This window comes from Ctenopharyngodon idella, chromosome 23 (genome assembly GCF_019924925.1).
Source record: "Ctenopharyngodon idella isolate HZGC_01 chromosome 23, HZGC01, whole genome shotgun sequence".
In the NCBI taxonomy this organism is placed as follows: domain Eukaryota; kingdom Metazoa; phylum Chordata; class Actinopteri; order Cypriniformes; family Xenocyprididae; genus Ctenopharyngodon; species Ctenopharyngodon idella.
Genome location: NC_067242.1, coordinates 12,768,530 through 12,789,182, shown reverse-complemented (window position 1 = coordinate 12,789,182; position 20,653 = coordinate 12,768,530). Strand labels below are relative to the sequence as shown.

At 37.6% G+C, this 20,653-nt stretch overlaps 1 protein-coding gene and 1 long non-coding RNA gene across 4 annotated transcripts in view; both read left to right on the top strand.

Moving 5' to 3' along the window:
* Positions 1 to 7,363, top strand: part of LOC127506447 (uncharacterized) — a 33,062-nt gene extending 25,699 nt beyond the window's left edge. For both annotated transcript variants that reach the window (XR_007927998.1, XR_007927997.1), the window contains one exon: positions 7,216 to 7,363. This is a non-coding gene — a long non-coding RNA (uncharacterized LOC127506447). The remainder of the gene's footprint in view (positions 1 to 7,215) is intronic.
* Positions 7,359 to 20,354, top strand: si:dkey-56d12.4 (uncharacterized protein LOC799220 homolog). Of its 2 annotated transcripts, XM_051882925.1 has the most exons (5): positions 7,359 to 7,443; positions 7,577 to 7,691; positions 11,140 to 11,360; positions 13,415 to 16,606; positions 17,458 to 20,354. In XM_051882925.1, exons 4-5 carry the CDS (start codon positions 16,255 to 16,257, stop codon positions 18,552 to 18,554), a joined length of 1,449 nt encoding a protein of 482 aa, XP_051738885.1. In that variant the 5' UTR covers positions 7,359 to 7,443; positions 7,577 to 7,691; positions 11,140 to 11,360; positions 13,415 to 16,254; the 3' UTR covers positions 18,555 to 20,354. The 2 variants fall into 2 exon arrangements, with proteins under 2 accessions (XP_051738885.1, XP_051738886.1); XM_051882926.1 differs by lacking the exons at positions 7,359 to 7,443; positions 7,577 to 7,691; positions 11,140 to 11,360; positions 13,415 to 16,606 and having other exon boundaries at positions 17,368 to 20,354.
* The last annotated feature ends 299 nt before the right edge of the window (positions 20,355 to 20,653 follow it).

The window sequence follows — 20,653 nt, the reverse complement described above, 5'->3', positions numbered from 1 at the left end:
ATGTATGAATGTTGAAAGCACATTCACAGTATTGATTAGTTCTTAGGTAAAAATATTTTTTAATTGCACATTGTTTTCATGTTGCACATTATTCAATCCTTTGAAATACAACTCCACTGACTGCACACCACCTGAATGAATGAATGAATGAATGAATGAATGAATGAGGCATTTATATAGCGCTTTACTATGTACTGCTGTATACACAAAGCGCTTTACAATCATATCAGAGGGTCTCTCCTCACCCACCACCGGTCTGCAGCATCCTCTTGGATGATCTGACAGCAGCCACAGTACAACGTGTGCTCACCACACACCAGCTATAGGTGGAGAGAAGAGCGAGTGATAGAGCCAATTCAGTGGATGGGGATTATTAGGAGGCCATGATAGATAAAGGCCAATAGAGGGAATTTGGCCAGGCCACCAGGTTTACACCCCTACTCTTTTACGAGAAGTGCCATGGGATTTTTAAAGACCATAGAGAGTCATGACCTCGGTTTAATGTCTCATCCAAAGGATGGTGCTTTTTACTGTAGTGTCCCAATCACTATACTGGGGCATTAGGACCCACACAGACCACAGGGTGAGCACCCCCTGCTGGCCTCACTAACACCTCCTGAAGCAGCAACCTGGGGTTGTATTCACAAAACATCTTTAAGGAACACTCCACTTTTTTTGAAAATAGGCTAATTTTCCAACTCCCCTAGAGTTAAACAGTTGAGTTTTACCATTTTCGAATCTATTCAGCCGATCTCCGGGTCTGGCGGTACCACTTTTAGCATAGCTTAGCATAGTTCATTGAATCTGATTAGACCGTTAGGATCTCGCGCAAAAATGACTAAAGAGTTTCGATATTTTTCCTATTTAAAACTTGACTCTTCTGTAGTTACATCGTGTACTAAGACCGACAGAAAATGAAAAGTTGCGATTTTCTAGGCCGATATGGCTAGGAACTATACTCTCATTCTGGCGTAATAATCAAGGAACTTTGCTGCCGTACCGTGGATGCAGCAGGCGCAATGATATTACGCAGCGCCTGTGACCCGCTGCTTGCACAGGGAGCGTGCATTGCAACCATGGAGACATTTGTGAGAGACGCTGCGTAATATCATTGCGGCTGCTGATTCAATGAACTATGCTAAGCTATGCTAAAAGTGGGACCCGGAGATCGGCTGAATGGATTTGAAAATGGTAAAACTCAACTGTTTAACTCTAGGGGAGTTGGAAAATTAGCCTATTTTCAAAAAAAGTGGAGTGTTCCTTTAAGGCTAAAAGTAGCTTCTAACTTGCCGATTTAGGAGAAACTCTTAAAAATAATGAACATGTCAGTCAGTGTCGCCAAGTCCGCAGTTTTCCTGCGGAATTGGGCTACTTTAACACTGTTGCCACGGGTTGTTTTTCATGTCCGCGGGTTAAAGCGACACCAAATAACATGAAATGTAGCCCCTGGAATGCAAACTTTACCAGGGGAACCCCGCCAAAAACGCGGATTTTACCCCCTGGAACACGATTTTTACCAGGGGCCCCCCCCCTGAAACGTGATTGGGCTAGTTTCGGGCTAGTTTTGAGTAGCAATTGGATGGAAACCTGTGAAACCTGTGAAAACCTGGCAACCCTGATGCCAGTCCTAAATTTAGGACTCCTACATTTTTACTTTAAGAGTATTTCACAATAATTTTAGCATTAAAACCAGCTCCTAAATCTGTGAAAAGAGTAGTCAAGACGACTCCCTAAGTCACTAAAACCAAATCACAAACAGTCCTAAAATAGTTGTTGCATCCGCCTCAACAGTCCGGCCAAAGACACTTTACACCACTGAGGCAATAGGCGATAGAGCTTTGGGTGCTGAGCCTTTTCTTCATAAATGCAATAAATATTTTGATTTATAGGTTTTTAATTTGTGATGACATAAAGGTTCATTTATGTATAGGAAATATGCATTGAATGATGGAGAATAAACGTTGCAGTCAAATTGAAAATAATGTCCCATCGTCTGCGCCGATAGCCTTGTGGGCAGCTCGGGTCAGCCAATTTCGAGTTCTGGCTCATAGACCTTTCCTGATCCTGTCCCCCCTTTCTCTCTTTCACTTTGCTTCCTGTCTACTCACTGTCCTTTCATAATAAAAAGGCAAAAATGGCAAAAAATAAATCTTTAATGAATAAATAAAAAAGAAAATAATGTCTTATTTCCTGTGGCAGTTGTTTCACGAGTTCACACTTACAAATGATTGGATTAAAAGAGTAAAATAAGAGGGGGTAGAGGGTTCTGAGTTCGGAATTTAGCCCAAACCCAGAGTACACCCTGTATCCCTGGCTAGGCCGAGAGTCAGGGTGGTGGAGGGATGCGGAAAACTGTCGAGGTAACTGTGAGTCGGCTGTGTTCTGCATGGGTCCTCTTGAGCTGATTAGATAGTGCTCCTCCCGAACTTTGTTTATAAAACATAATTTGTCACTTGAATTCTGCAATCTCTCGAGATGCAGACATGTAAGTGGTCGACAATTAGCTGAACATATACTTGTTTAATTAGTGTTACTTACCCTACTTTTTAAAATCTTCACTTGAATATGGCAACATTCTTATAATAAATGGGTCATATTATGCCACTTTTACAAGATGTAAAATAAGTCTCTGATGTCCCCAGAGTGCGTATGTGAAGTTTTAGCTCAAAATACCCCACAGATCATTTTTTACAGTATGTTAAATTTGTCACTTTTTGAGGGTGAGCAAAAATGCTCTGTTTGTGTGTGTCCCTTTAAATGCAAATGAGCTGCTGCTCTCAAGAAGAGAGCGGAGTTTCAAGAGCTCCTGTAGGCAGCGCCGATTTTTCAGACTCACTGAAAATGTCAGAAACTGTTCAGCCTTTTATGTTTAAACCAGAGTTGGACAATGATGGAGAGACTCAAGAAGAAGTGACAGCATGTAGAGTGCAACAGGACGTTTCTGAATGGTTAGTGGATAAATTTATGTAGCTGATGTGAAGTTAACTATCTTAAAGTCATTGATTAGCATATTCTGTCATGATAATCTATAAATCGCTCATGTGGGAACTGTAGTAAGATGCCTACAGAGCCAAAGAATATATGCTGCATGAAGATAGAACAGGTATAGTTTAGTTTAATTATGGTTATAACTTATGTTGCTTTTATGACATGCTATTGCATTTGTGTTACGTACTGTATTGCAATAACATGGCCTCACCCCTTTGTTGCATGTTCTCGAGGGCAGGGTTTATGTAAATTTTAAGGTTAGTGGAAGAATCTCGTTGTAGTCCCTACCAGCCGTTTGTTGTAGTCCTTAAAAAGAGTACCCTTTAAAAGAAAATATCTCCCTTTACTTTGAACTTTGAGCGTCCTAACTTTGCAGATGTTGTTTATGCTCTAACAGCAACATTACACACTAACTAAAGTTAGTCTCAGCAGCTTTGTGTATAGGTTTTAGGAGAAAAGTCTTACCTAAGAACTTTTACTGCTATTTAGGAGAACTCTTAGTGGTATAAGATAAAATATTTTGTGAATACAGCCCCTGGCTTTCCCAGGAGGTCTCCCATCCAGGTACTGACTAGACTCAACCCTGCTTGGCTTCAGTGGGCAACCAGTCTTGGGCTACAGGGTGATATGGCTGTGACCTGAACCTGTTGCTGTTTGCATACTAGCACATATAATGTAGGTGTGATGATGACTCTATTAGCATGTTTCACAGAACTTATTTCACCTTGACAAGACAAACAAAACAGCCAGGATGTTCTTTTATTTGACCCTGGCTGTCTGATTTGAGAAAAAGTGGCCTGGACGTTGTTTCATATTGGTCAGGTACAATAATGAGGTAAAAATAATTGACCTCTCATCTGTGTATGTAAATATTTCTTAATTTTAAAGTCCATGACATATCATTTGGGACCCTGGACCACAAAACCAGTCATAAGGGTCAATTTTTTGAAATTGTGATTTATACATCAGCTGAAAGCTGAAAAATAAGCTTTCCACTGATGTATGGTTTGTTATGATAGGACAATATTTGGCTGAGATACAACTATTTGAGAATATTGAGAAAAGCGTCTCTCACAAATGTCTCCATGGTTGCAAGGCACACTCCCTGTGCAAGCAGGGGGTCACAGGCGCTGCGTAATATCATTGCGCCTGCTGCAGCCATGGTACGGCAGCAAAGTTCCTTGATTATTACGCCAGAATGAGAGTATACTTCCTAGCCATATCGGCCTAGAAAATCGCAACTTTTCATTTTCCGTTTGTCTTAGTACACGATGTAACTACAGAAGAGTAAAGTTTTAAATAGGAAAAATATCGAAACTCTTTAGTCATTTTTGAGTGAGATGCTAACAGTCTAATCAGATTCAATGAACTATGCTAAGCTATGCCAAAAGTGGTACCGCCAGACCCGGAGATCGACTGAATAGATTCGAAAACGGTAAAACTCAACTAGGGGAGTTGGAAAATGAGCCTATTTTCAAAAAAAGTGTGTTCCTTTAAAGTTGTCCAAATGAATTCCTTAGCAACGCATATTACTTACAAAAATAATTTTTTGATATATTTACAGTAGGAAATTTACAAAATATCTTCATGGAACATGATCTTTACTTAATATCCTAATGATTTTTGGCATAAAAGAAAAATCTGTAATTTTGACCCATACAATGTATTGTTGGCTATTGCTACTAATATAACAGTGAGACTTATGAATGCTTTTGTGGTCCAGGGTCATATTTGTGTGATTAGATAAACATTTGTGATGCCATTAGCCCCCCCTAGTGATGAACTTCGTTTCTTTCTTTCGTTCATTCTTTTTTTTTTTTGGTACATGGCGCCATCTATTGAGTGCTTATGGCTGAATGCATGTTGAAAGCACATTTTCTAACTCATTTTTTATTAGTTCTCAGGTAAAAATATTTTTTTTAATTGCATTTTTAACACTGTCTTCACGTTGCACATTATTCAAGCCTTTGAAATGCAACAACTCCACTGACTGCAAACCACCTGGACCTGTTGCTGCTTGCATACCAACACATATAGGTGTGATGATGACTGTTTGATGACTATTATTGTCATGTTTCTCATGCCTTATTTTATCTTGACAAGAAGAACAAAACAGCCAGGATTTTACCCCACCTGTCTGATTTGAGAACAATTGGACCGGACGTTGTTTTTAATTGTTCAGGTACAATAATGAGGTCTAAATAATTCTACTCTTTTAACTTTCATCGGTGTATATTCAATTCAATAGGTATTAAAATTTCTCAGTTTTTAAATTATGGTCCAGAGACCAACATTACCAGTTCCATCAACAAGCCCCTGCTGGTAAATGTCATAACTACACCATGATGCAAGTAAAAACCATTTTTCCATTCACAGCCATTAAAAAGCAGCCATGAATTCTGATGATATAAAACAATACAAGCAACATAAACTTCAAAAATTATTTTTTTATATGCATTTTTGTGGCACCATCAACCAGTCAGTGTGGTCATGATGTCATTTTCCTGTGAATCTTCCTCCATAGTGAGCAGTCACATAGCATTTAAAGCTCAGGCCTCAAGATTAGGTTTTAAAAAGTATCATGTCTGCCTGTTTCCAATTATGTACATAAATGTCTTCCATTGTAGAATCCAATAATTTTTTTCATAGCTTTTTTCCCCACACAGTCTGTATTGTATATTGTATCTTTTGTATTGCTCAGAGTGTATAGTAGACAATGTGTATTGCATATTGTCTGCTCTATATGCTTGGTGTTGCTGCACAGAAATTTCCTGTCAGGTATCAAAAAAATCTATCAATCAATCAATCTAGCCCCCCAGAAGCCACATAACCCATTTTTTGTGATCAGCGATAGCACGCCACTCTTTGTTTTAAAAGTTTGCAAGATGCTGCATCTGTGTTTATTTATACGGTGTCTATAGAGATGAATGTGTCTTGGAGTCAAATAAAGGTTTCGTGATGAAGGAAAGGTTTTTGCGGGCCACTTGCACTCCCTGCCAAGCCTCTACGGATTTTTACTTAGCACACGCTAAAGGTCATATGATGTTGCAGTAGCAGTACACCACAATGACTTTCCCTAGTCAGTTACATTGGTAGATACACTTGTCAAAAGATTCCCCTTTATTGTTCTCACTGGTTTTGTTTTCTGCAAGTGAGTTGAAATGTTGTATTAGAGAATATTTAATCTGAAATAAAGGTCTCTTGGTATAGTGACAGCCTTTAAACCTAAACACGCCAATTGCCATTGTCATCATCATCATCATCATCATATTCATTATTTCCAGATGATGGTGTACTGGTTTGATTATTAGAAATTGTGTCCTCTGTACTTGGAAAAAGGCTGTACATATGTTTATATGCGTATTTCCCCCCTGAGTTGGGTAAATGACCACAAAGACTTTATCGCAGCAGCGCCCTGAAAAAAAAACAATAACCACACAAGACTGCAGGAAACCAACATTAGCTCTCAATATTAAAAGTCAGAAAGAACTCTCTTGAAGAGCAATTTCACAATGTTTACATGTTGTAAAATATTAACTTATAATAAATATATAACATATACACCTATACATTGTATTGTATTTTATTTTATTATATTATATATTTATTTTTATTTTTATTTTTTTTTTTTTTTTTTTATTAAAGGGATAGTTTACCCAAAAATGAAAATTGTCATCATTTACTCACCCTCAAGTTGTTCCAAATCTGTATGAGTTTCTTTCTTCTGTTGAACACAAAGAAGATATTTTAAAGAATGTTGGTAACCCGGCCTTTTTTTTTTTTTTTTTTTTTACAGTAGCCATTGACTTCCATAGTATTTTTTTATTCCTACTTTAGAAGTCAATGGCTACCGTCAACTGTTTGGTTACCAACATTCTTTAAAATATCCTCTTTAGTGTTCAACAGAAGAAAGAAACTCAGGTTTTGAACAACTTGAAGGTGAGTAAATGATGACAAAATGTTCATTTTTGGGTGAACTATCACTTTAACGCCTTGTTTATTATATATTACCCAGATGTACTCTGACTTTACACGACGCTCTATGTAATAGTTGGTAAATGTATAATTTTCAAACTCATTCATCATTCATTATTGTGTACATCTTGGTACTTTCCACTATATGACACGCCTACATTAACATTGACCAGACTCATGGTCATGTAGACCACTAAATAAAGTGATGCCTTTCATTTTTAGAGAGCTGTGAATGTTCCTTTGTGTACATAGTGGTCGACCGAGGGGTGATGTGGGGGTTTCTTTCCAAGGGGACAGGTGACATCTCTGTGGGAGGAAGTTCTGATGTTTATTTTCCCCCTTGTGAGCGTTGATAAAAGTGCACATTGTGGTGAACTGAGACAATACGCATCAGACTCACATGAGAGAAGATGAGGTGTGTGTCGATAACTCCTTTGCTGTTCCTGGCTACAATGCTGTTTGCTCAGGTTACCTGCCAAAGTAAGAAGCTTTAAAAACTTCATTTATATGCCATGTTAACTCTTCACTTTGATTCAGATATTATTTTGAAATAAACTGTGCTATCTAAATTAATGTCGTGTTAAAAATGTTTGTTTCCTTTGGGTTTTTGTAGTGCCTGGCCCTTCAACCTGCCTTTGTCTCAAGACGTCAGAAACCGTTCTCCGCAAGGAAAATATCAGAAGTTACAAGATACAGAAAGCAGGTGTCTGCCAAATTGATGCCGTTCAGTGAGTTTCCTTTTTTTATTCTTATGAAAGTGTAAACACTGTGATAGACTTCAGCCACCCATTCAACATATTTCATGATAAATCTGAGTTAATATATCAGAATGCTAGTTCTTTTGGTCAGGCCTTATTTTAGTACATTGACATTTTTTACCTATACCAAAATACTGTTACGACGCTTATTTAGAGTTTAAATTTTAAGTTGAATAAACAAATGTATATGTGTATATTGTATAATGTTATTGTATTATCATGCTAAATTGTTACTTTAATGTATTTGCAGATTTAAAACAGTCAGAGGATTGTCTTTTTGCTCCGATCCACGAAAGCCTTGGGTGAAAAGAGCCATACAATATGTGGATGAGAAGAAGAAGGCAAATAAAACAACAGTACGTCCCATAATCTCTACATCAACATTTAAAACAACATCAACGCCGAAAAGAACATCACACTGTAATGCAACAGGATGAACTAAAATCAACTTCACTTGGACTATACGGATTTGTTGACATATGTCTGGAATGTTTGTGCTGAATTTTATTGTATTTTAACTAATTAAAATGTATTGCATAAAATATACTGCATTGCTATGCATGTTTTTATTCAGCTCAGCTTAACTGAATGTTTTTCCCCTCCCCAATATAGTTAATATCCAATAAAAATATATGTGGTGTGCGATTAGGTTAATGGAGTACTAAACCTGAAAGTTCAGAAGTTCATGTTTCATGTGTTTATTCAATAACCTGTACATTAATTTATATTAAAAAAAATGAATAAATAAAAGGTGTTATTTTAAAATGTTCATTCTGAAGTATTTTTGACCTTCTGTGTGTGTGTACTTGTACTTTGTCCATCATAGTGAGGACAAAGAGAGTAAAGTGAGGACATTTTGGCCAGTCTTCACTGTCTGAGACCACTTTTAAAGGCCTGTTTGAGGGTTAAGTTGGTTTAGTGATATGGTTATAATTAGGTTTAGGATAAGGGTTCAGGCACTTAGTTGTGATAGGTACGGTTAGGGTAAGGAGCTTGCATTGTGTCATTGTTCTCACAAAGATAGATGTACAAGAATGAGTATGTGTGTGTCAGTGGGTAAAACATAGTGAAGTGTTCACACATATACTGTTAACCCTATGTGTGGGTTAAGACACTCCAATCCACACTGTTCTGTGGGATTTCCCCCTTAACAGTACAAATACGTCACCAAACTGTAGCAATCTGGTTTTTAGTCTCTTTAAGTACAGTATCTTACATTTTAAAATTTCCAGCATTAGCATATGGAAAATGTTTAGACTGTACATGTGAAGAACTGCATTGAAGCCCCCGACTCATTGCATGATGCATGTACACAAATTCCATTCACACAACTTGGTTTGAGAGGAGGTGGAGTACATCACAGGGTGGGTTTTTTGTGAGAAAATGTGGGTGCTTAAAGAATAGGTTGGTGGGCAATGTGTTTTCCATACAAACTCTCTGGTGTACTTAAGTAAATGGTTACATTGTTTGAGTCTTGGCTGACCACTGCATTGAAATTATGGCTAGAGATGTTCTGAGATGTCTGTCAGGTAAAGTGAGTGAGCCTTGTCGGCATCTCTAATTTGAAACGAATATGAGCAAAAGTCAGTGAGGTAAATGAAAGCTAGGTCAGGTTTTTGTGGTCTGGGATTATGGTTACATGTCATAGTACGCAACAGCTCGTTGACGCCATTCAGACAGGCCATATCAGAATGGTTTAGCTTTTTCTTACATATTTTTAAAAAATCGAGCTTTTTTTTAAACAATTTTGATCGCTAAATTGAGTTGAATGAATATTCAATTTTAATACCAAATAAATAGCCTATGTGGATATGAAATATTTATTTGGATTGAAATTATTTAATAATTTTACACATTATCTTGAAGCTTCTGCTAAGAAAATGAGTCCATTATAATGTAGACTACAATGTAATCGGCCTAGCATCAAGACGAACACTGCAACAACATTACTTTAATATTAATGCTGACGCCCTCTGAAGTAGGCCTAGGCTACAATGGATAACTGCAACACAAGATGGCACAAGTTGTGTTTGTATGAAATGAAAGCAAGTCTGTGGTGTGATACGAAAGACATGAAAGTAGTGTTTACTCTGCTCCCTATAGTACTCACTGAGCAGGGGATATCCGTTCAATTCAAAATGAGTTAATTTGGAACACCTTGCAATGTCATCCGTCACTGATGAAACCTGAGTCGCACAAATCAGAATTTGAGGTATATAAAATATTTAAGAATATTTAATAAACGGCATTTGAAAGCCCTAAACCGAGTGATAAATGTCTGTTGTGATGTTTATTATGTAAATGAATGTAATTTGGTTGTAAGATAGACGTTAGATAATTAGATATGTCTTTTTATTCAGCCCATCATGACAGTTTCATTGTAACTGTCGCTTTTTGCACACTTACCCATGAGCAGTCGCATAAAAACCACACCAGGGTAAAAACACCGGAACCTCAGCACCTTTTCACAGGGTTTATTTTAAGAATTGCACTACTGTGCAGTGACTAGTGGGTATGTTTATCTAGGGTTGATTAGAACCCACCATTGGTACATACTTCTGAGAATTTTCTGTTAAAAGTCGTAATCTCTGACCCTGGTGTGTGTCTGCCATGATGGTGGGGGGCAGGGCTCTTTTTTTTGATGTTCATTTACCTGCTTGTAAATATTTATAAAAGTGCATGTTGTGGTGAACAATACCAATCAGACTCATGAGAGAAGATGAGGTGTGTGTCGATAACTCCTTTGCTGGCTACAGTGCTGCTTGCTCAGATCACCTGCCAAAGTAAGAAGCTTTATGTATTTGCAAAAATGTTACTTTCATTTCCTCCATATTACTTCACTTTCATTCAATTAAATAAAACGGCATCAATTCTGAAAACATCATCACACTGGAATTGACAGGATGAACCAAGAAATTCTTCACCTGAGCTTATTGAATTTGTTAACAAAAGTTTTTTTTTTATTTTTATTTTTTAAAGAGTTTAGAGTTAGCTATTTCAGTTAAATTGTCTTGACTAAATGAATGTCAGTTGTTAAAAATGTTTTTTGTTTCCTGTGGGTTTTGTAGATTCTGGCCCTTTAACCTGCCTTTGTCTCAAGACGTCAGAAGCCGTTCTCCGGAAGGAAAATATCAGAAGTTACAAGATACAGAAAGCAGGTGTCTGCCAAATTGATGCCATTCAGTGAGTTCTCTTTTTTTCTAATGAAAGTGTATACACTGTGATAGACCTGAGACACCTATTTAACACTATATTTCATGATAAATCCATGCTTATGTCAGAATAGTAGTTCTTTTGGCCAGGCCTTATGAAAGTACCTTGACAAATTTTACTCATTGCATTTTGATACCAAAAGACATTTGTACACGTGTATATTTTGTTATTAGCATGCTAAATTGTTACTTTTATTTAATTACAGATTTAAAACAGTCAGAGGATTGACTTTTTGCTCTGATCCACGAAAGCTTTGGGTAAAAAGAGCCATACAATATGTGGACAAGAAGAAGAATGCAAATAAAACGACAGCACGTCCCAAAAACTCTACATCAACATTTAAAACAACAACACAACTGAATACAACATCACACTGGAATAGACAGGATGAACTAGGAGCTTCGTCACCTAAATTTATTAACGAAGGTCTAAATTTTTTAGCTCAGAGTTTATTTCAGTTAAATTGTCTTGACTAAAAGAATGTCAGTTGGTATTCAACAACCCCCCCCCACCCCTTGTCTCAAGACATCAGAAACTGTTCTCGGCAAAGAAAATATCAAAAGTTACAATATTTATGAAGCAGGTGCCTGCCAAATTGATGCTATTAGAGTGAGTTCTCTTTTTTTTTTTCTTGTGAAAGTGTATACACTGATATAGACCTCAGACACCTACAGGTGCTGGTCATATAATTAGAATATCATCAATAAGTTGATTTATTTCACTAATTCCATTCAAAAAGTGAAACTTGTATATTATATTCATTCATTACACACAGACTGATATATTTCAAATGTTTATTTCTTTTAATTTTGATGATTATAACTGACAACTAAGGAAAATCCCAAATTCAGTATCTTAGAAAATTAGAATATTACTTCAGACCAATACAAAGAAAGGATTTTTAGAAATCTTGGCCAACTGAAAAGTATGAACATGAAAAGTATGAGCATGTACAGCACTCAATACTTAGTTGGGGCTCTTTTTGCCTGAATTACTGCAGCAATGCGGCATGGCATGGAGTCGATCAGTCTGTGGCACTGCTCAGGTGTTATAAGAGCCCAGGTTGCTCTGATAGTGGCCTTCAGCTCTTCTGCATTGTTGGGTCTGGCATATCGCATCTTCCTCTTCACAATACCCCATAGATTTTCTATGGGGTTAAGGTCAGGCGAGTTTGCTGGCCAATTAAGAACAGGGATACCATGGTCCTTAAACCAGGTACTGGTAGCTTTGGCACTGTGTGCAGGTGCCAAGTCCTGTTGGAAAATGAAATCTGCATCTCCATAAAGTTGGTCAGCAGCAGGAAGCATGAAGTGCTCTAAAACTTCCTGGTATACGGCTGTGTTGACCTTGGACCTCAGAAAACACAGTGGACCAACACCAGCAGATGGCATGGCACCCCAAACCATCACTGACTGTGGAAACTTTACACTGGACCTCAAGCAATGTGGATTGTGTGCCTCTCCTCTCTTCCTCCAGACTCTGGGACCCTGATTTCCAAAGGAAATGCAAAATTTACTTTCATCAGAGAACATAACTTTGGACCACTCAGCAGCAGTCCAGTCCTTTTTGTCTTTAGCCCAGGCGACACGCTTCTGACGCTGTCTGTTGTTCAAGAGTGGCTTGACACAAGGAATGTGACAGCTGAAACCCATGTCTTGCATACGTCTGTGCGTAGTGGTTCTTGAAGCACTGACTCCAGCTGCAGTCCACTCTTTGTGAATCTCCCCCACATTTTTGAATGGGTTTTGTTTCACAATCCTCTCCAGGGTGCGGTTATCCCTATTGCTTGTACACTTTTTTCTACCACATCTTTTCCTTCCCTTCGCCTCTCTATTAATGTGCTTGGACACAGAGCTCTGTCAACAGCCAGCCTCTTTTGCAATGACCTTTTGTGTCTTGCCCTCCTTGTGCAAGGTGTCAATGGTCATCTTTTGGACAACTGTCAAGTCAGCAGTCTTCCCCATGATTGTGTAGCCTACAGAACTAGACTGAGAGACCATTTAAAGGCCTTTGCAGGTGTTTTGAGTTAATTAGCTGATTAGAGTGTGGCACCAGGTGTCTTCAATATTGAACCTTTTCACAATATTCTAATTTTCTGAGATACTAAATTTGGGATTTTCCTTAGTTATCAGTTATAATCATCAAAATTAAAAGAAATAAACATTTGAAATATATCAGTCTGTGTGTAATGAATGAATATAATATACAAGTTTCACTTTTTGAATGGAATTAGTGAAATAAATCAACTTTTTGATGATATTCTAATTATATGACCAGCACCTGTATTCAACAGTGTAAATCTGAGCTAATATGTCAGAATACTAGTTCTTTTGGCCAGGCCTTTTTTTAAGTACAAAACATTTTAAAACCGAAACACATATTTTATAGTACTAATATACAGTTTTAATGAAATAAACATCTGTAGATTTGCGTATTTTGTTGTATTATCGTGCTAAATTGTTACTTTTATGTAATTACAGATTTAAAACAGTCAATGGATTAACTTTTTGTGCCGATCCACAAAATCTTTGGGTGAAAAGAGCCATGCAATTTGTGGACGAGAAGAAGGCAGCAGCAACTGAAATGACAGCACGTCCCATAAACTCTGCATCAACATTTAAAACAGAATCAACGCTAATAACAACATCACACTGGAATAGACAGGATGAAACAACTACTTTAACTGAGCTAGCTGAATTTGCTTACATGTGTCTGTAATTTGTGCAAATTTATTTGCCCCTGGTTAGTTTGCAGTGTATGGTATAATTCCCCAACTCCACAATACTTTAAAGGTGGAGTCAGTAGATTTTGAAAAACACTGTTTGGAAGTTAGTCAGCCCGACACCAATAACAAACGTGTAACCAATCAGCATTAACCACTGCGCACTGACGACGCTTAGAGAATGTGTTGTTTAGCGTCATTGTTAGTGCACTCGCCTCACCTGCCAGCAGCGGACGGGCTGGGGTTCGAGACCGACTTGGAGCAGGGTGGTTAGGATTGGAATGTGAGTTTTGGAGGCGGAGCAATGAAGAGAGGGGTGGGTTTGTTTGGGTTGATTTCAAATATCAACAATGTCCAACAGCATTGTTAAAAATCTACTTATCCCACCTTTAATTTTGTGTTTCACTAATGCATTTACTGGCAATAACCTGATGAAACAGAACATAAAGTTTTTAATCCTGAAAAACGTGATGAAGAGCATACCATTATCCCTTGTGTGTAATTTTCCAATAATAATGTTTAGGCATTGCACATGTGTACTGTATGCACTGCACTGCACTTGTCCTCGTTGAAGCCCCCGTTCCCTTGCATGATGCACGAAACTCTCCACAACTTGGTTTGAGAGGAGGTGGAGTAGATCACAGGATGGGTTTTGTGAGGAAAAAGTGGATGCAAAGAATAAGTTGGTGGGCGATGTGTTTTCCATACAAAGTCATGCTTATTAGAGTACAGCAAGGTTTAAGTTTGAAATATGGTGATGCATTTTGTTAGCCATGAAATGCAAGAATCAGCAGAGACATCAGAGGGACCATAGTGAGTGGGCCGCCATTCTCAGCATTTCTTTAAAGCAAATAAGAGCAAGTCAATGAGGTAAATGTAAGCTAGGTCAGGTTTTTGTGGTCTGGGATGATGATGGTTGTATATTATAGTATGCAACAATACAATGACATTGTTCAGATAGGCCATATCAGAATGATCCTTCTAAGTGGTGTTGCTATTTATTACATATTTTTGAAAAAGATTTTTTTTTTTTTTTTTTTTTTTGATATTTTAAAGCAGGGTTTTCCATGGGGTTCGTGAAGCCCTGGGTGTTCATGAGGGAACTGCAGATGGTTTGTGAATTGATTAAAGTATAGTTAATAATTAATAACATTGTAAAAATGTAAATAAAAATGCAATAACAATTGTAACCTTTTAAGATACTCCACACAAAAATGAGAACAAAGAGATTGTTTTAGAAAAATAATTCCTCTCTGTGAGTCCATATTATGCAAGTGCAGAGAACTGTTTTTATAACAGTAAAAACTCTTTTCATGTAATCTTAATGTTATAGTCAAATTTATCAAAATATAGACCCCACTTTAATGCTATTGAAATAGTATAGACTTATTGTAGAGTACTGAATGAAAGATTTTTCTGTTGCTACATGAAAACGTTTGAAATGTCTGTGTATTTGAAAAATATTTCCTCTAATCCACTTAATCTGTGATAAAGTATGCATGACAGGAAAGGGAAAGTGTCCAACTTCATCTCACATCAGTGCTGACGTGAGCCATATTGCACACTGTGAGTGTGATACTGCTTTTTTACAATAGTTCAAAATCACGCTCCCATCTCTGATCAGGGCCCCTTGAATTGTCCAGCCCTTCTCGCTAAAAAAACTACACAGTATTTTTTTTTTTTTTTTTTTTTTTAGTAAGCTAAACTTAATTTACTATTTATCCAATTGATTTGCCCAATGAATTTGAATTGACAAAATTAAAATTAAAAGTTATCTCAATGTTTGGGAGTATAAGTAAAACTCATCCACCCAAAAAAGATTTTTCCCCAGATTTCTTAAAAGTGTAGGCCTACATATTGTTACACAACTACAGTAGTATTTTGAAAATGATGTTTGTTTATATGTGTTTGGCTACATTGCTAATTGCTGCAAAAACATGTTGTAAAAAGAAACCTTTAATGCAAGGAGAGCCCAAACCCTAATATGCACCAGGAGCATTTGCGATATTTTTCACCAATATGCTATTATTACAGTTTCAACTAAGAGTGCTCTTGTTTGAGCGTGCTTGGCACTCTCTAGCACTCCTGTAGAATGCGGGACAAACTGCGTTGTGTACGGTTTTAATATACAGTGGTGGTCAGAATTATTGGCACCCTTGGTAAATATGATCAAAGATGACTATAAAAATAAACCTGCATTGTTTATCCTTTTGATCTTTAATTCATAAAATTAGCAAAAATCTAACATTTCATTGACGGAAAAGAATTGAAAGTGGGGGGAAAATTCACATTATGAAATAAATGTTTTTCTCCAAAACACATTGGCCACAATTATTGGCACCCCTAGAATTTTTTATGAGTAAATTATCTCTGAAGCATATTCCCATTCATATTTACATTTTTTTTTTTTTTTTTTTTTTTTAGCACACCAGGGTGATCATGAACATGAAATTGTCCAGCCATGGCTTCCTGTTCCACCGGAGTATCCACCTTTTTCCTCACTTCTCCGTGGGGGGCGCCATATCGGCGACTTACTTCCGGTAGGATGCTCTGAACTTCCGTTTAGTAATTGTCATCAGCTAGACGACGTTCCTAGTGATGGCGAATAGTGGAGGTTCTGGGAGAATTTGTGCTGTTAAAGGTTGTCACAACAGCTACAGAAAGCTCAAAAAACTTCTGGAAGATGAGTGTTACGACCACAAGCCAACAACAAAAGCGGAATGTAAATGTCCAAAACCATTTAAATTGCACAAGATGCCAACCAACGACGAGTGCAAAAGACAATGGCTTGCTGCACTTAATTTGAAATTCCCGCCACGTAACATCCATGTATGCTCATTCCACTTTGTGGACAGACAACCAACAACGGAAAATCCTTATCCTGAACTTTGGCTTGGATATGATCGTCCATTAAGAAAGAAGAGAAGACGACGAACTTGTCCGGACCAAGGTGAGTCTATTCACTAACGTTATTTACAAGGCTAACGTACTACTAGGTCAGCAGAATTAATCAAAATACGGCTTATGATATAGATACAGTGTTTTTATGTGTGCTTAAATATCTTTAAGAAACCAGCCTTTCCTTCAGCACTTGAATATGTTAACTTGTAGCATAAGTGTACGTGTTGCGTTGTTTTCACTGCCTGATTCAGATCGGACAACAAGAGGAGTTTGATCCATTTAACATATGATTCTTTAGCATCGGCTCTTTAAATGAACCATTCTCACTCACAAACTCGTATGTAGTTTGATTCAGTATGACGAATCGTTTAAATGAGTCCGATTTTAAGCTCCACTTTGAGTGTCAATCAGGCACTTTTTTTAAATGGATATAAAGAAATTGTGTTTTTATTCTGTTCCCTTTTGTCAAAGAGGTCTGAGTTTGTTCTTGTAAAGAGTTTACCCAAGTGTGCAGACCCTTAAATATTGACTAAATATTTTGGCAGCAGAGTGTGGTCTTCATTTTACCAGCTGCAGCAGTATGAGAACTTAAATGCTTGCCATATCACAGCTCAAATAGCAATATTTAACATAATATCAGTGTTTGTTTATAATCTCATTTCGGTTTACAAAATGTGTGTGGGGGGGGAAAAAGTCAGCATTTAGTCTATACATGCTATTTAAAAGTGTATAAGTGCTAATCTAAAATTCTGCATGACTATATTCTAAAAATGTATTTATTTATGAACTTTAATTTTTTTTATAAAAATGTACTCTTTTTTGAAATACAAATCACCCTGTTCCATATAATGACCCAGCTAATGTAAGTTGCAATATATAATGACTTTTCTGTTTTTACAGGGGTTGGTGTTTGCCAAGAGCACATTGAAATGGATGAAGGAAGGCCTGGAGAAGAGAGTCTTACATCTCCCCCCAGTCCCATGCAATCAAATGTTGATGACCACAGCTGTACATCTAAGAACTTTGCCTCTGTTAGAACACAATGGGAAGACCACATCTTTGAGGAGCATTGTTATACTAAAAAAGAACACCATGTAACTTATGTAAACCAGTCAACACAGTGTGATACATTCAAGCCTCCTACTCTGAGGAACGACTCTGACTCAAATCTGTACACCGGGCTCCCACTCCACACATTTCATACCCTTGTAGCTGTTCTGCGTCCCCATGCAAATGTGTCATACCAGAATGAAGTTGAACAGCAAATCTTGCTCACACTAATGAAGCTGAAATTAAACCTTTTGATAGAAGACCTAGCCATTCGATTTTGTATATCAGTGAGTCAAGTGAGCAGGATCATTTCTTTTTGGATTGACACCATGGCTGTAGTCTTGAAGGATCTGATACCATGGCTCCTCAAAGAAACAATAAGGGCCACAACACCAGAGGCATTTAAGCAGTATTATCCCAATGTTACCTGTATCTTAGACTGCACTGAAAGTGAAATCCAAAAGCCAAGGAACCTGGACTCAAGGTCTGAATCGTACAGCCACTACTATGCTTGCAACACTATCAAATATTTAGTGGCTATTGCACCTTGTGGTCTAGTGATGTTTATATCAGCAGCATATGGGGGCCGCTGTAGAGACAAATTTATCACGTGTGACTCTGGTATTCTTGAATACTTCAAACTGGGAGATGAAGTGATGGTGGATAGGGGTTTTTTGATTAGAGACTTGTTGTATGAAAGACAAGTCAACTTGATAATTCCTCACTTTGCCAACAAAACACAGCTGACAGAAGAAAAAGTCACATGCAGTCACAGGATTGCAAATGTAAGGATACACGTTGAAGGTGCAATTAGGAGACTGAAAGTGTACAAGGTGTTGTCTCAAACCTTGCCTATCACTCTTATGCCAAAGATTGATAAAATTCTCCGTATATGTGCAGCTTTAGTAAATTTGCATGGTGAGCTGATCCGTGAAGCAGATAATTAATGCTCAGACTGTTGCATGTGGTGAAATTTGTACTTATGTATTTAATCACAATACTTGACATTTTTAATTCTAAAAAAATATCTCAGTTATCTCGGTTTTGTGTCTGAAGAACTGACTCTCTCCCTGAAGTCATGATGTGTTTCATAGCTTGGTGTAGATGGTAACCTTTTTCCCTCCCTTGCAGATGACACAGCATATACATCTTCAGCTTTGTGATGTTTAAATGTTATCTGACTGATTCTTTTCTGTTCAAGATTTCTTCTGGTCCCTGCATTCCATCTATGCTGCTCATCAGTGCAAGAAAGCCCTGTAATACCACTGGCCACTGCATTCTGCACCTTTCAAAAATCAGAACATATTGTCTACTTTATTTACTTTGTTACTTATTGCACAGTACATCACCATTAGCACATGAAACATTTTTATGTTTTTGGTTTATTTATTATAAACCAAAAAAAAAAAAATTATTGGTTAAAAATTGCTGTTAGAAAATTATCACGCAGCACATACAGACTATTTAAATCTATTTGCTATACGTTTCGCCACACTAAGCAGTGTTGCTCTATTTATAAATACCCACCTTCCACAACACAGCAGCAGCATGGCTACAAGACCTACCGGGGCCAGCTACACAGGAGCATCCAGCAGTTTCCACTACTCCGTTATTTTGTAACATAAAAAAAGGTGAAAAAGGTGATAAACATGAGGAAACACAAAGGCCAAATTCCCTTAATCATTCATCACAATGAGTAAAACCAAAGAATATAGTTCTGATGTGCAGCAAGATTGTTGAGCTTCACAAAATAGAAAGTGGCTGTAAGAAAATAGCTAAAGCATTGAAAATCCCCCTTTCCACCATCAGGGCAATAATTAAGAAGTTCCAATCAACTAAAGATGTTACAAATCTGCCTGGAAGAGGACGTGTGTCTAAATTGTCCTAATGCACGGTGATTAGGAAAGTTTGAGTGGACAAAGACTCTCCAAGGATCACAGCTGGAGAATTGCAGAGATTAGTTGAGTCTTGAGTCTCAGAATGCCTAAAAAAAATTACCAAACCGCACCTACATCCCCACAAGTTGTTCAGGAGGGTTTCAAGATAAATCCTCCTCGCTCATCCAGAAACAATCTCCAGCATATTCAGTTGTCAGACACGACTGGAACTTCAAACGGGACCGGCTTCTATGGTCAGATGAAACTAAAAAAAGAGATTTTTGGCAGCAAACCCACCAGATGGGTTTGGTGCACACATGGATAAAAAGTACCCAATGCCCACGGTTAAATATACTTCTGGATCTTTAATGTTGTGGGCCTATTTTTCTGCTGGAGATCCTGGACATCTTGTTCAGACACCTGGTATCATGGATTCTATCAAATACCAACAGATAAAAAATCAAAACCTGACCGCTTCTGCTAGAAATCCAATAATGGGCCATGATTGGATCTTCCATCAGGACAATGATCCAAAACAAACATCAAAATCAACACAAAAATGTGTCACTGAGCACAAAATGAAGCTTCTGCCATGGCCGACTCAGTCCCCTGACCTGAACCCTAAGGAAAATGAGTGGAGTGAGCTGAAGAGAAGAAGCACCAGCATGAAGCTGGGAATCTGAAGGATCTGGAGAGATTCTGTATGAAGGAATGGTCTCTGATCTCTTGTCAGGTGTTCTCCAAACTCATCAGGCATTATAGGTGAAGACTTAGAGCTGTTATCTTGGCAAAAGGAGGTTGCAAAAAGTTTGAATAAAAGGGTGCCAATAATTGTGGCCAACGTGTTTTGGAGAAAAACATTTATTTCATAATGTGATTTTCCCCCCCCACTTTCAATTCTTTTCCTTCAATGAAAGGTTAGATTTTTGCTAATTTTATGAATTAAAGATCAAAAGGATAAACAATGCAGATTTATTTTTATAGTCATCTTTGATCATATTTACCAAGGGTGCCAATAATTCTGACCACCACTGTAGGTGGTCTTATTATTGAGAGATAAGAGGTCCTGTGGCTCTACCATTGGAGAAAGTGGCTAATGGCTAACTTGGATCATGTGTGTCTTGGTAACCAATCACATTACAGCCTTGATGTCATTGAATTTTGTTCAG